The sequence below is a fragment of the Halichoeres trimaculatus genome, unplaced genomic scaffold (genome assembly GCF_033239565.1).
Source record: "Halichoeres trimaculatus isolate MK-OKI-2021-1 unplaced genomic scaffold, fHalTri1.1 fHalTri1_scaffold_17, whole genome shotgun sequence".
In the NCBI taxonomy this organism is placed as follows: domain Eukaryota; kingdom Metazoa; phylum Chordata; class Actinopteri; order Labriformes; family Labridae; genus Halichoeres; species Halichoeres trimaculatus.
The window spans coordinates 29,246,587-29,262,417 of NW_027437195.1; the positions used below are offsets into that span (position 1 = coordinate 29,246,587).

General features: G+C 40.7%; 1 protein-coding gene across 2 annotated transcripts in view; it reads left to right on the forward strand.

Annotated features, from left to right (window-relative positions):
- LOC141806456 (protein jagged-2-like) overlaps positions 1 to 15,831 on the forward strand; it is an 84,635-nt gene that overhangs the window by 42,231 nt on the left and 26,573 nt on the right. The window contains exons 4-10 of one of the 2 annotated variants that reach the window (XM_074692005.1): positions 2,314 to 2,568; positions 2,942 to 3,002; positions 12,435 to 12,565; positions 12,938 to 13,057; positions 13,143 to 13,256; positions 13,339 to 13,452; positions 14,814 to 14,927. In XM_074692005.1, coding sequence (XP_074548106.1) covers positions 2,314 to 2,568; positions 2,942 to 3,002; positions 12,435 to 12,565; positions 12,938 to 13,057; positions 13,143 to 13,256; positions 13,339 to 13,452; positions 14,814 to 14,927 — 909 coding nt within the window. The remainder of the gene's footprint in view (positions 1 to 2,313; positions 2,569 to 2,941; positions 3,003 to 12,434; positions 12,566 to 12,937; positions 13,058 to 13,142; positions 13,257 to 13,338; positions 13,453 to 14,813; positions 14,928 to 15,831) is intronic. The other variant, XM_074692006.1, reaches the window with a different exon arrangement.

Sequence of the window (15,831 nt, forward strand, 5' to 3'; positions counted from 1 at the left end):
AGCGCCACAGCCCTCAAACAAAACACTCCAGTTACAAACAGCCCGTCGCATCCCACCACAGAAGAAGAAACCTGTCAGGCTGTGTTGATAAAATGAATCCTCTCTTCACACGGACGATCACGCAGCTCTGGAAACGATCAGCTGCTGCGATCTGAAGCCCCTCTAGTTTATGTAAGCCGGTTTTATATGGCCCACTCGCTCCTGCTCTCCCTAGTAACAACGGCCTCTCTTAGCGCGTCTCCTCCAGCACGGAGAAAGCTCATGATTGGTCTATATTTTTATATCTAATTGCTGGAGATGAACAGCAGTGAGTGAGTGAGAGCCTGGGTGTTTCAGGTGGTGGGTGTGGGACTGAAATCTGTGGCAGTGTGTTAGCTCGCAGAGAGACTCGGTAAATCAGGACAGCCTCATCAAACTGTGGAAAACTTCTCCACATATCAGAATATTCAGCTTTGGGTGAAGTTTTAACCCTAATATACAAAAAAAAAGAAAGTTTACACATTTTAAATGTCACAAACTCTTTTCTCCTGCCTTTAAACCGTGAAAGGCGAGGAACAAACCTCAACCCCCTGAAGACAACAACACTCCGAGCAATGACGATGAGTACTTCCTTCCAGCGCTGTCATGTCGGGGTCACGCAGGGCTCCACGAGCCGCGGCGGCAGCAGCAAAGCCTGCTGGGTCATGGTTCTTCTGTTCCTTGAGAACAAGCTAAAGGGTCTTTCCTATGTCGCCCTTCCTCGTCTCTTATTATTTCCGGCCTGGCTCCGATGGAGTCGAGGCTGGATATCCTGAAAAGAGGGCGGTGAGGCGGACAGAGGGTGGTGGTGGGGGGGTTTAGGACAGAAAATAATTTCTTCGAGCAGGAAAACTGAAAAAGCGTTTGGGTTATCAAGCCCTCGCAGACCTCGCTCCTACACACTCGGTTTCTTCTCACTTAATTTTCTGACTCTTTTCCTCCGTTTCCTTCTTTCCTCCTCTCTTCCTCCACGTTCTTTGTGGAGCAGATGGATGTTGGAGTGGAGGATACACCTTTCCTCTGATGTATGCTAACGACAGCGTCCTTTGAATAACGTCTTATCTCACTAAACACAGGGTTGTGGGGTCAAATCCCATAACTGGAATTCTTGTTCAGTGGAATATCATCCAGGAATTTCTCTTTTTCTGATTTCTCGATCCAAATGACCCGAATACTGAAGCCGCTGAGAGTTTCCTTCTTTTTAAATCTTCCTATTGTGGCTGAAAATGAGCAGATTGGTCATTTAGCTGTTTATCTTGTTTTCTTTAACGGTGTTGCATCCATCACAAGCTCAATTGGATTAAATTCATCCCGAAATCTACTTTATCTTCACAATAAAGACTATAAAGTGTGTGAAATTCTATACATTGTTCAGATATAGTAAATAATTATCTATAAGAGTTTAGATATTTTTGTTCAATTTGAAAATTGTACATGTGATACATATATATATATATATATATATATATATATATATATATATATATATATATATATATATATATATATATATATATATTTTTTTTTTTAAATAAAATTAATGAATTTAAAACAATAATAATTATAATAATTAAATAAATAAAATGTAAAAAAATGTAAAAAAAAAAAAAAAAGAATAATTTGAAAAAGGGAAAATAAAAAAACTAAATTAAACAAATTTGCTTAAATTAAAAAATGTAAATACTAAAAAAAAATGAAATTTAAAAAAGAAAAATAAATAAATGTTACCAAAACATTGAAATTTCAGTAAAAAAAAAAAAAAAATATATATATATATATATATATATATATATATATATATATATATATATATATATATATATATATATATATATATATATATTACAAAAAAGAAATTTCAGAAAGATAAAAAAATGTAAATATTAAAAAAAATGACATTTTGAGAAAGTTGAAAAAAATTAAAATATTACCAAAAAATTGAAATTTCAAAAAGTTGAAAAAAATGTTAATATAAAAAAAAAATTCAGAAAGTTGAAAAAAATGTAAATATTAAAATAATTGACATTTCAGAAAGTTGAAAAAAATTTCAAACAATTTGGAAGAAAAAAAATTGAAAAATGTTGTAAGGGTAAAAAATGTGCAAAAATTTCCGACATTTAACAACTTCTAGCACAGGTTATCTGCTCATCAGCATTTTTTACTAGTGATATGCAGGAAAAGAATTTTGCTGTGTGTAGCACGTGTTGCTAATCATGCTACGTTTCTTTATATGCAGATGATAACAGCTTCTCACTTTTCTAACTTGTCTGTTTTGTTTCTTTTCCATCTGTTCAGACGAAGAGCTGCTGATCGAGCGCAGCATCCACAAAGGGATGATCAACCCCGGGGAGGAGAAGCAGCAGGTGGAGCACAACAGCCAGATCGCCAGCTTCGAGTACACCATCCGCGTTCGCTGCAATGAGCACTACTACAGCAGCAAGTGCAACAAAGTGTGCCGACCACGGGACGACTACTTCGGGCACTACGTGTGCGACCAGTTCGGGAACAGAGAGTGCATGGAGGGCTGGACGGGGCCCGACTGCAAAGCAGGTAAGTGTGAACGAAAAAGCACCAAACATTTGAAGTTTCATCCGTCTGTGCGCTCTCACTGCCACAGGAAAAGTTGTTTCTAGTTAACAGGAGTTCATGAGAAGTGTCAGCTTGCAGGAATGCAGAGAATGTTCGGAAACGTTCGTCACCTTTAATTTTCCGACACTAACTTTACAATCCATTGTTAATGCAGCCGGGGCTCTGTGCCGTCTCACAAACAAGAAAACACAGGAAATGGGACGTTAATGATTCCACCATCTGCTAAACAACATGCCAGACAACAGCTCAGGAATGATTTGTGTTGTTGTTGTGAAACGCTGCTGGTGACAGACTCTAACCAAAGCTTTTCACTTTCTTTTAACTTTCTTTAAAGCCATCTGCAAGCAGGGATGCAGCCTGCAGCACGGGACATGCAGCGTGCCCGGAGAATGCAAGTGAGTCCTCTTCCTTCTCTTTGGTCGTCGTCTTACGGCGCGTTAATTACACTCGTGTTTGGATGGAAACCTCATGACGGGAGCGAGGGATGAGGCATGATGGGAGGGAGGGTTGTTGATAACATACCAAGCATGCTAACCCCTCACATCCCCCTCCATGCTAGTCCTGCAAAGTGCCCCCCATCCCTCAGCTCCGCTCTGATCCAGAAGCCATTGTTCTACTTCCTGTTCTAAAGCTGGCCTGCTCCTACCCGCACACACTCTTTCTCCAAACACACACACACACACACATATCAAGAGGTCTGTTTTTGTTGCTGTATGTTTCCTCCCTCGTCGTCCTCCGGCAGCAGAGAGGCACGGTGCCCCCTGAAGCCCACATCACCTCTTCCTTTCCTGGGCCTTGTTATGACTGAGCGGAGATCCCACCAAACAAGCTGCAGACGACAGCGACGCAGAGGGAAGGGGGTGAGGAGGTGAACCCAGCCGCACGGCGAGGAGCGGCTGGGAGATCCTCGGGTTTGATTTCACGTGTGCGTCCGAACACAGAAGAGCAGGAGAGCTTTAAAAAACAGAAACAGACTCTTAAAATCTCTGTGTTTGAGCTGAGGGGTGCTGGTTTCACACCGAGGCAGGTTTGATTTAGATCTCATAAAAAAGACAAAAATGAAGCTGACATTTCTCTCTGGAAATGGCCGGAGGAATGGAAGAGAGAGGAACACCCTGGAATGTGTCTCAACATGTGATTTGGAGCTTCATCGCAATCAGGGGAACACACACACACACACACACACACACTTAGATATGTACAGGACACACTGCAGAGACAGGAGAAGATGATGGATAACATCCATTCAGTTGGAGGGAATAAAAGTCTTTTTGTTGCTGATTTAAAGGGGACTCCGCTCATGAATCAAACTGAAGCAGCGTTCACACACAGCCGCTAGCTTAAACCGGCCATCACCTTCAATCAAGCATTAAAAACAGACTGCTACAAGTGCAATCAGAGGCCAAGCTCAACCAGTTTATGGGTTTTTGTTGAGGTGGCGATAACAGGTTGTTTTAGTGAGGAGCTACACAGCTGCATGGAAACAGCACATTGCTGAATGCCAACCTGTGTAGCACAATTTCTGGATTTAACAGTAGAAACATGAAAACTAAGACCATACCTATGTATCATTGCTGATTTTTGGAGTATTTTTAGCCTTTTTATGGTCTTATTTGGAGAGGAAAAAGTAGGAAACAGGGTCAGAGTGGGGCGTAAAAGAGCAAGAAAGAGGCCACAGGTTGGATTTGAACCCAAGTCACCCATTTGAGGGCTTTTCTGATGGGCTGTATAGCTAGGCTATGTCATTGTTGATGTGTGTAGTATACACATTTTATATTCGGAGATGATCTTAAGAGAAATGAAGAATGAGATTGTTCCAGTACGTACCCTTTGAATCGTCAAAATCCGACATCTAACTCAAATTTCCGAACTTCCTGTTTGGATTCCTCCATGTCGATGTAACTCTTGCTCAAGCGGCAACCTCCAGTCTAAGAATATGGGACACTGCTGAAGTGCTAAAATCTGCTGTTTCTCAAGTGTTAGCTTGAGGCTGGCTCCAGAAAGTACAGGAAGTAACAGACACACCAATTTACAGCCTGGTTCAAAAAACATCTCCTGTCTGAGTCGCTAATTTTACTATCAGCACACACTGTACGGGGGGTGAATTTTTTTCTAACGCGGCCGTTCAGAGGATATTAAGATCGCGAGCTCCTCCGATAAGAGGCACAGCTCAGGTCACGTGACCAACAGGCGCCCTATGGCTGTAGGCGAAGCCCTTGCCACTGCCAATATGGCTGCTATGGCTGATCTGCTTCGTTTTTCGTTTCAGAAACAGACGGGTGACATCAAGGAGACTATGTCCATGTTTTTTACAGTCTATGGTCTTGCTATGATAGTTACACATGTAAAATTTCATGCATGTAACTTTAAGTAGCTGGAGGAGCTGTGTGTTTCTAGCGCTGGGTTTATGGCTGAATTTAGGGCTGCAGGGATGTGGGGCTGTGTGCGTCACATGTAAACAGATCAGCTGAGTAAAAGCACACAGCGTGTTAATTGACAAAAATGACCTCGGATGACGCGGCAATACGACTGTAATGATCCAGCGCTAAAAACGCAAAAAATGTTGGCCTCATGGATGGCGAGCCGGGAGCTTAGCAGCGAGGGGAGGAGCTACAAAATCCCACATATACTCCTTTTATATGCTGTGAAATGCATGGTATGTCTTTAAGGACTCATTTAGTCTTTTTATTAAATCGTCACCCCGTTTGAAAACCACGAAGAGTTCATTAAACCAACGTTAGCATTAGCATTAGCTGCTACAGGTAGTGGTAGGACAAAGGGGGTGAACTGTTTGACCTGCAGGTGAAAAGACTGAGGACACATTTTTATTTATTTGCCTTTTTGACCCACTAAGCTCTTAATCTGATGAAATAACAAGATATTTATGGTATATACTTTATAAATGTAGCATCTGCTCAGTTTAACTATGTTGTGTATATCATTAAGCAAAAAATAGTCATCAACTAAAATAACAACACATGTTTAGTTTTGCAAATTTTACCATTATACATTCTCATCCTTTTTTAAATGCGATTAATCGATTAATCGTTTAATTGATTAATCGTCATCCTGTTTGAAAACCACGAGGAGTTCATTAAACCAACGTTAGCATTAGCGTTAGCTGCTACAGGTAGTGGTAGGACAAAGGGGGTGAACTGTTTGACCTGCAGGTGGAAAGACTGAGGACACATTTTTATTTATTTGCCTTTTTGACCCACTAAGCTCTTAATCTGATGAAATAACAAGATATTTATGGTATATACTTTATAAATGTAGCATCTGCTCAGTTTAACTATGTTGTGTGTATCATTAAGCAAACAATAGTCATCAACTTAAATAACAACACATGTCTAGTTTTGCAAATTTTTCCATTATATATTCTCATCCGTTTTTTTCTCTCGATTAAGCGATTAATCGATTAATCGCAAATATAATCGTCAGAGTAATCGATTACTAAAATAATCGTTAGTTGCAGCCCTAGTGGAGATTGATTCCCACTTCTCTGGTTGTCTCCATGAAATGTTTACAATATATCCTTTTAACCAATTCCAGTTTGGATTGGAAAACACTTTCATTTTGACCTAAAAATGTCAGGATATTCTCCAGATTTCGGTGCAGGTGTTAGAGCGTAAAGTTTACAGGAAAGGTTGAAGATTCTGGTGATAAAAAAGCAGCAGAGAGAGCTGAAGGTTGGAGAAATCCCTGAGAGGAAGAGAAAAAAAGGCTGGCACAGGAAAACTAAAAATGTGTGTTTGGTATCTTGTTTCTTACACACAGCGCATTCACAACCTACGCTCCCTCATGTGACACTACTAAACATGTAGCTAGGCAACAGTGGACTAAGTCCGTCCACTGGATTTGGGCGCAAGGCTGGCCTGTAAATAATTCAGCAGTCAAACTCTGCTCACACACGCACACACACACACACACACATACACATCCCCTCACACCAAGCCCCCTCTGCCTCTGCCCACCGCTCCGTCCCCTGGGTGTGGTTTGTCTGAGCGGGGGCTTGTGGGCAGGCGGGGTATTTTCAGCCCCGTCTGGCCCCGTCCATTGATGGGACAGCGGCGGGCCCTGGTGACGGGGCTTGTGGGTAATGCCACCCTTGGCCTGTGGCTGCTTGAAACCATTTCCCCCGCTTTCTCCCACACTGCAGCCAGACAGACTGTCCACGCTGTCACCACGGCTGCACGGCTGACAGTGTGCAGGGCAGCGCCGGCGACCGCAGCGCCGGACGCCACACACTGTAGTAAACAATACACAGCACTGTCACACAAACACACACACACACACACACTCACAGAAACGGGCTTCACTCATCAAATAAAATCAGATTAAAGTTATTGCAGCCTGCAGTTAAATCCGTTCCAGCTTACAAATCGTGCGTGTTTCTGCACATTTTAACACGACCAGAGCTTTCATCACCGCGATCCAACTCATAAACTCCACCTTTAGCAGAAACTCAAAGCTCCCGACAAGTTTTTCAAGATCCCGCAGCAGATTTATGGAAATCAGAAGTGTTTAAAATCCTCACTCAGGATCCCTAACAAAGAGTTTTAACCTTTACCAGCTCTAAAAGCAGCTGGGACAACTGCCTGATTGTTTTGCAACAGAATTAGCCGCAGATATTTAAGAACCCCAGGGTGTAATTTTATGACTTTGAAGATCTCCTGAAATAACACGCAGAGCAAACATGAGGTCAAAATCTCAGTTTGCACTCGAAAACCCTCTGACATGCTGCTCTTTGTTCTCAGTGCAAAAGTTCACATGTCAGAATCCAACGACAGCAATAACTTTAAGATGCAATGAACAAAACTGAAGCTGGAGACGTCAACGCAGAAATAAAAGTGATATTCAGAGTTCAAAACAGGTGAGAATATGAACAAACAAAGACTGAAACACAAGTTCAGATCCCCTGAGGACTTTCTCTCGTTGTGCAATTAAAGCCAACAAAGAAATGCAAAGAAACTGCAGTTCTTCAGGTGTCCACTTGGGGCTGGCTCCAAAAGCTGAGGAATTCCCACACTGTAAAAAAATGAAATCTTTTGGAAGTGTTTTTGTCTTATTTTCAGTAAAATTTTCTTTTTAGACTTAATATGAGCCACACTCACCTGACAGGTCCAGAAAATGTCTCATTTCAAGTAATTTAAAGACAAAATGAGGTCTGAATTGCTGTAACAAGTTGGAAAAATCAAGAGAAAAGTTTCTTTTATTAAGGCGTTATTCTAGTTTGAAGTACATTTCTTTTTTGCTATTTTTTTTTTTTTTTTTGCAAAAAATTCAGACCTCATTTTTGTCTTTTAATAACTTGAAACAAAGGAAAAAAAGACAAATTTACTTAAAATAAGACAAAAAGGACTTGATGAAATTTCATTTTTTTGCAGTGTACATGTAACTATGGTGTCAAATCGTTCACACACACAAGATTAGCTGTTAGCAGCCTGTAGCCTGTTGATACTAACCAGTGCTAGGCCGGATGTTCCCCGTGAGCTGTCTCTGAAGCTCCATCCTTTGATCCTCTCCATTAGGGATAGGTACCCAATAAGGTGCTTTTATAGGTACCTACCAAATTCTGTCAAAAGTACCGGGTACCAATTCACGTAAAATCAAAAGGTACCATGTTTAGGTGCCTAAAAGCATCCTTGTGACTGTGAGGGAGTGGAAGAGAAGGCGGTTTTCCATGCTGGACATGAACACAGCTTTCCTATATACTGAAGAAATATGTTAAATTGAAAAAATTGATATTTTTTAACCACATATACACAAAAAAAGTACGGAAAATTGGTACCGTTGAGTACCGACACTAATTGCCAGGTACCGGGCATCGGTACTGTATCGTTTCATCCCTATTTTCCATGATCTCTGTCGTCTTTTCTCGCAACAGTCCTTCTCTCAGATCTAAGGATGTCCTGATACAGATTTTTCTTACTCTCAATCCGATCCATTTTTTTCATGATATTTTTTGCAGATACCGATATGATATCGATACCTTTCTCTTATAAATCCTGTACTCCATTTGGTGATTCTGTTGTAAATGACGTTGTTGATACTATCATTCCTTTCCAAAGAGAAGTAGTCACACACAGAGGACATGTTTGCAACGTGGTTTGATTTACAGCAGCCGAAAAGTGTGACGGTGCTGAAAACATGTAAAAACTGGATCGGTCCCAGTCACATATCCAATCCTCCAAAAACAGACATATTGGGTGGCTGATACGCAAACTACCGTGGCACATCCTTAGTTCGAGTGTGATCTACCTGAACTTTGCCAACTTGCAATGTCTCGCCATGTCTCTGGCAGCTTCTTCTCATATCTAGGCATCCAAAGAGAGCACCGCTGCCCCCTACAGTAATTCACAAGTATCGATAGCCAAGCTCCAACAGACTCCACCAGTTAAAATGTTTGTTTTGCTTCAAAATTTAATATTTTAGTTAAGTTTACTCTTTTTTTAGTCATGATAGTTTGTAATGTTTGTAATGTATTTTTGCAGTGTATTTTATAATATGCTTATAGTACAGTTTTAATTTGCTTATGTCACCTGCCCCAGAGACTATGGTCGAAAATTAGCCATTTTAGCTAATTTGGTGTTTTTACAGAAATGTTTATTTACATGCTTTGTCTCTGTACATTAAACCAATAAACTAAACTAAACCAAACTCATGTAGAAAGGTGGGGTCTGCATTCCCAATATGGCGACTGGCATCCAATCCAATCCAATTATCAATTATTTGTTAATCACTTTAAAAAACAACCATAGTTGAAACAAAGTGCTGTACAGGATAATAAATAAAATATGAGATAAAAGATTAGACATAAAACATAAATAAAATGAATTTTCAAAGACAAGGAACAATTTAAAAGACATAAAAAGAGTTAAAATGAATAAAAAGCTCAGAAGAAGCAATCAGAATAAAATAAAATAAAAAAATAAATGATAAAAATAGAGTCATTAAAGAGGGGTATTGTGCTTTTTCAGGCTCTAGTTTGTCCCTCAGGTGCCCCTGTAGTATTTTTACATGATTTACTGCTCAATTCAATTTATTTTTTTCTACTTGTATTTTTGAGCTGCTGTCTCTTTAAGGCTCCCCCGCTCAAAAAAACCTCCTTCCCTCTGATTGGCCAGCCCTTTGGAAGCCTGATTGAGTAATTGAGGTGCACACCTCTGACATCTCATAAACTAGTATGGAGATCCTTATGTGATGACATCATCAAAATCTGCACACGCTCAGTCTGAACATCCAGAATTGTTACTTTATACCCAGCTTTAAAATGTGGGAAAGACGACTACCCCCTCTTTAAACATTTCTTTAGTTTAATAGTTTTTCTGTTGAGGAACCAATTGTGAATTTTTTCATATGAGAGATCCATAAAAGAATCTAATTTTGAATCAATAGCTGATTAAAGGGAGAGGAAACCATGATGAAAGTCTGATCAGACACTTAACGCCGACACTTGTTGCTGGACGCCTCGCAGCCCCACAGCGACACATGATCCTGAGACGCCCTGAGGTTCAATTCAGCGTGAAACCATCAGTCTGTCACTGTCCCCGGCTCCCCAGCATACTGTACTCCAGCACCTCACAGCTCACTACGCAAGTAAATCACCGCTCGCAGTTTGGTCGGCGTCCATTTTGAAGTGTTTGTGAGCCTCAGAGGAGGGAGACAGGGAGTGAGGAGCAGAGGGGGGGCGTGCTGCTCCCTAAAATAGCCCCCCGACGGAGAAATGACAGGACAGGTGGGGCAAGGTTACCGCTGGCCTTGGAATAACAGAGTGCTGCCATAAACCAACAGATTAGCTAACCCTTCTCTGGCCTCCCCTTCGAGACGGCTAACCCTCGTTCCACAAACCCGGCGCTCATTCCAAGAGCGACCTTGAACGAGCTGCCGGCACAGAAAGAGGGCTGGGAGACGACACGCAACACATGACGCAATGAGGAGACATTAAACTGCAAAAAGCAGCGACTGAGAACAACTCCTCTGACTCCAATCTGAGAGATGCTAAACTCCTTCACTCTTCAAAGTGATTTTAAGAGCAGGGATCATTTGATTTCCTGAGGATTTACCGCCACATGCTTTTAAATTTCTTCATTAATTCACAAAGCAAACAGTTTAAAGGGGATGTCTTGGGATCTGGTGCTTGTTATTGACATATTCTCACATTTTCTCTTCTCGAAAAGCTCTTCCTCTCTCACATATTTCATTTTTCGCCACCTTTCTGTCACCGGGGGACGTTGATCTGGCACCTCGCCTGACATGAAGCGCTCTCCCGTTTCCACACATCGTAAAAGTATTAAACGACTTGTTTGTTATCACTGCGTAACTTTCGCTGTTCCCCGTGCTGAAGCCTCCCTTATGTTATTAAGTAAGAGCATCTGCGTGCCTGATAGTCCCTCAGGCTGGAGCTGTAAATAAAGAGCACATTCACTCGTGCTCGTGAAATAAGAGGCATTTGTTTTACCGTGAGCCTCTGATGCACCCACTGAACTCTGTGTTACTGTGTGTGTTTTATCCTGATCAGAGCGGCATTAACATACACGTTTCCAACTAGAAGATCCAAAACCTTTCAGTTAGTCTAGTTCAGGAGCTGCTTTGCTCCTGTGGACTATCATTTGTCAGTATAGAGTGATGCCATAGCAACGCGATGCAGGGTACCTCACTGATAAATCCAATGAAGAAGAAAATATCCAACATGGTTTCATTTTGTTCAGTTTCAAGTTCTCTTCACGTCATCTGGAAATCTAAAAATGGCAGGGTTAGGTGTTGTTCTTTATTACCGCTGTTGCACAGGAAGTGATGATTCTTTCAATCAATCAACAGACTACAGCAGGCCTCAGCTCACTTAGTTCAAAGTTATGCAGGAGCCACAAAAGCTACTTTATCTTCACCGTAGTAAAAAACTTGTGAATAATTATGTTTTTTGTGTTTATATTATATTTTCCATGGAAAGTCTTATTTTTTTATTTTAATTAAATTAATAAATATTTTTTTAAAAGAATATATATTTTATAAATTTGTAAAATTAATAACATTTGAAAATTGGCAACTTTTTTTGAAAAAAATTAAACTTCAAAATATTTCCTTTTTTTTTTTCAAAAAATAGAAAATGAAAAAAAATTTACAAAAAGTTTGCAAAAAAATCCAAAAATTTAAATTTCTAGAATTTGTCAATATTTTATAAATTTGGTTAAAAAAAATGAAAATTTTAAGTAAAAAAAATTGCTTAATTTTTTAAAAGATGGAATTTAAATAATTTGCAATTTTTTTAAAAAAAGGATGTTTTTTTCTTTTTTTGGGAAAAAAGTAAAAAAAAATAAAAAAAAATCAGAAAATAAAAAAAGGCAAAAATCTGAAAAAAAAAAATTTTTTAAAAGCCTTAGTGTCATTGAATTAAATTATTAACAAACTCATAAAGAAAAAAAAATAATTTGTTTTATTTTTAAGTTACAAAGAGCCACTGCAAAAGTACCAAAAAGTGGGAAGGTACAGGTCTGAAATTTATGGACCCATCCCAGTTTAAGTCAAAGAAAACGCCACAAAATGCGTGCCGAACTGAGATGAACTGAACCTGAACAGAGGAAAGAAATAATAACACTGTTGCTGCTACACCAATCAGAAACATTCACCTTGTAGGCCCCGCCCCTGAAAGTTCCTGGACATCTGGATTTTATTACCTGAGAGTGAAATATAAGCTCAAAAATCATCCTTAGAATTAGACATCACTCCAAAATAACTGTAGTAGTGAAACCCTTGGAGAAAAGAAGGATGTGGAGACATATTGGACCAAAGATGAGCATGAAATGTATGAAAGTTTCTCTGTGTTTCAGGTGTAACTACGGCTGGCAGGGTCCTCTCTGTGACGAGTGTCTGCCGTACCCTGGATGTGTTCATGGGACCTGCAGCGAGCCCTGGCAGTGCACCTGTGAGAAGAACTGGGGAGGTCTGCTGTGTGACAAAGGTCAGGCGCCTACCATGATGTTTTTAACAGGAAAACTACATTAAAGAAAATAGACTTCGATGTTTTGTTGTGCAGGGGTTTGGTGGTGACTTCCACAGATCTGCTGTGTTTGCAGCAGCAGCAGCGTTGTGTCGTATCTTTGCTCCCACAGCTTGCATCACTTAAACCTCAGGAGGAAACAGTGATTGTTCAAGATGTCAGCAGCAGAAGTCAGAGCTCTGTAAATATGTTATTACATTGTGCTCCTGGCAGCCTGCAATCAGAGCTTTTGTTGGACAATGACACGGACCCTGTGGGAGAAACCAGTGGGTGGTGTGTTGCTGTACGGAAACGCTCTAACGTGATACTGATCGAGTCCTGTTTGTGGTGCAGATCTCAACTACTGCGGGACCAACCGGCCCTGTAAGAACGGAGGGACGTGCATGAACCCCGAGCCGGACGAGTACAACTGCGTCTGTCCCGATGGATACTCTGGGAAGAACTGTGAGATCGGTGAGTCTCTGGATTCAAAGGTTAAAAACCTGATTTCATGTTGATCAAGCGTTTGACTGTTCCTCTTTTTTGTTTCTCTCTGCAGCTGAGCACGCCTGTGTGTCCAACCCGTGTGCCAACGGAGGGACTTGTCATGAAGTCCCATCAGGCTTTGAGTGTCACTGCCCTGCAGGCTGGTCTGGGCCGACCTGTGCTCAAGGTGAGGGCTATGATTGTGCAGCTACATGCATGTGAAAATGCACGTTCCCCTGCGTTTTTTACGAGTCTTGTTTTTATGTCAGACACAGACGAATGTGCATCCAGCCCCTGCGCTCAGGGCGGGACCTGCATCGACATGGAGAACGGCTTTGAGTGCCTCTGTCCTCAACAGTGGACGGGGAAAACCTGCCAGATCGGTGAGACTCAGACTCTCTTATCAGGGGTTACTCTCTGTTTTTGAAATCCTGCTGCACGTTGGATCATTTTTTGTTTGCTAGTTTGGTTTCTGGAGTGTGTTTGAGTGTGTTGCCCCTGCAGGATATCGCTGGAATATCCCAGGAATCTCATTTGCCTGCAGAGTGACAGCATACCTGTCTGTTTGTTTATCCTGCCGTGTCGTTTAACCAGTAGTATTTCTGCAGATGGGACACTAATTTCTGCTCAGTGTGTGTGTGTGTGTTTGTAAATGCACGCCCAGAGGAGACACTCGTTCGGTATCATCTGCAACTCGAGCCAGGTGACTTGAGTAAAGCTAAAAATAACCTCCCGCCTGGCAACTGCTAGCCTTGGGACCAAATATACCCTGCTGGGGGGTTATCTTTGGCTCCAGACTGGGCGTAACCGGGGAGTATGTACGCTACATTGAAGCGCTACCCTGGGCATAGCAGAGCCCTCGCCACCTTCAGCTTCAGCCAGGAAACACTTCATAACCCGTAAACACGCACAGGGAGCGACCAAAATGCTCCGGTTTGTGTTACAGATTCTCAGCGCTCCCCCTGCTCTCATGGCGAGGTGGTACCTGGGAGAGCGCGACACGACGGGGGTGGGGTGGTGGTTGTCGGGGAAGGTTGGGTTTTTGGGAAGGAGCTGGCGGTGTTTGGTTTCAGCAGCCCAACAGGTGCCACCTACCTCCTGGGAGCAGTCCTAATGCACTGTGCCGGTTTGTAGTGAGAGACGCTGCACGGCAGGGCCGGCGAGAGCTGCCTCTGAAACTGACCACTTGGAATGCCGCAGGTCGGACTGCGGGGAATGCAACAGAGAGACGGGAACCATGCGGGAGGGGTGGGGGTGATGGAAACCGTGCAAGAAGTGAAACCCTGTCTGATATGGACTTAAAAGTTCTGGCAGTTTTTCATGTTCAGAAACGACCCTGATTGGTTTCCCCATAAAACCCGTGTAATTAAATCCAGTCACATCAGCAGAGAACGGCTTCACGACGTGGCGGATATTAAAGACTCCACGATATAAATTCCTCTAATTTATAAGGAAATAAATCAGTTTTAAAGCCCATTAATTTTTTTTTAAACCACAATATTTTTGTTCTTTTTCCTGACCTTGGATGAGCTTTTTAGAAATGTACGTCTCAATAAAATTTTGTGACAGAGAAAGGAAAAAATCCCCCCTTCCAGTGTTGTTAATGATCATAAATCAAGCTGTGCAAAAGTTTGACTGCATCCAAAGTTTTTGGTGTCGTCGGACCTGGAGCTGCGCTTGGTGATGGGGCTTCTCGGTAGCTTCTCTTCACTCATGCTGTCTGTGTCTGCTCTCCATTTTGCAGACGTTAATGAGTGCGCGGGGAAGCCTTGCCTCAATGCTTACTCTTGCAAAAACTTGATTGGTGGATATCATTGTGCCTGCTTTCGTGGATGGGTGGGCCAGAACTGTGACATAAGTTAGTATCAACCCAGTGAATCATTAGCCTTTAGCCTCCCCCATCTGTCTTTAGCTCTGTTTTAGCCCTCTTTGCTAACTAGCTTCTGTGCCTTTAGGTTCTATAATTGTCCCCCCAAACCTCTGCTCTCCTTCCTATAAATACTTAAATTACTTCTACTGTGAGGTTTAACTCGATGCTAACTATGCTACCAAATGCTAGCATAATAATATCTGCTTCTAAGTGATAAGATCAATCAATCAATCAAACTGTATTTGTATAGCACTTTTCATACAGGACTTTGTAATACAAAGTACCTTACAAAAAAAATTAAACAAAATAAAATAAAATAAAATAAAATAAGAAGTGGAATTTAAAGCACAAAATCGCATAATTGAATAAAGTAAAAACAAAAATATAAAAAAAATAAAAAAAATAGTAATTAATTAATTAAAATAAATAAATATATAAATAAATAAAATGAAAAATACTCAAAAATACTAGAGGATGCGTTAAGTAAATGTGTAACTACATAAATAAATAAATAAATAAATCAATAATATAACGATATAAAATAAAAGTTGAATAAATAAAAAAGTTAAATGAGAAAGTGTAACATCAGATGCATAGTAAAATCAGCTAAAAAAGGATAATAAAAGGAAAAGCATTAAACAAAGAATAAATTCCAATCAAAAAATCTGAATTTAAATGTAGAAATAAAACAAAATAAAAGAGTTAAAATAAGCATCAATGCAACATAAAATAATTAAAAATAAAATCAGCTAAAAGCTGGATTAAAGGTGATTATTGAGAATTGTTTAGCTTACTGTTAAATCCAATAAAATTGTATTTATATACCTAAAGACAAGATACAGAAGCTTCTGTTGGACTTTGGTTGCATGCTAACAGCTAAACTCATTTGCTT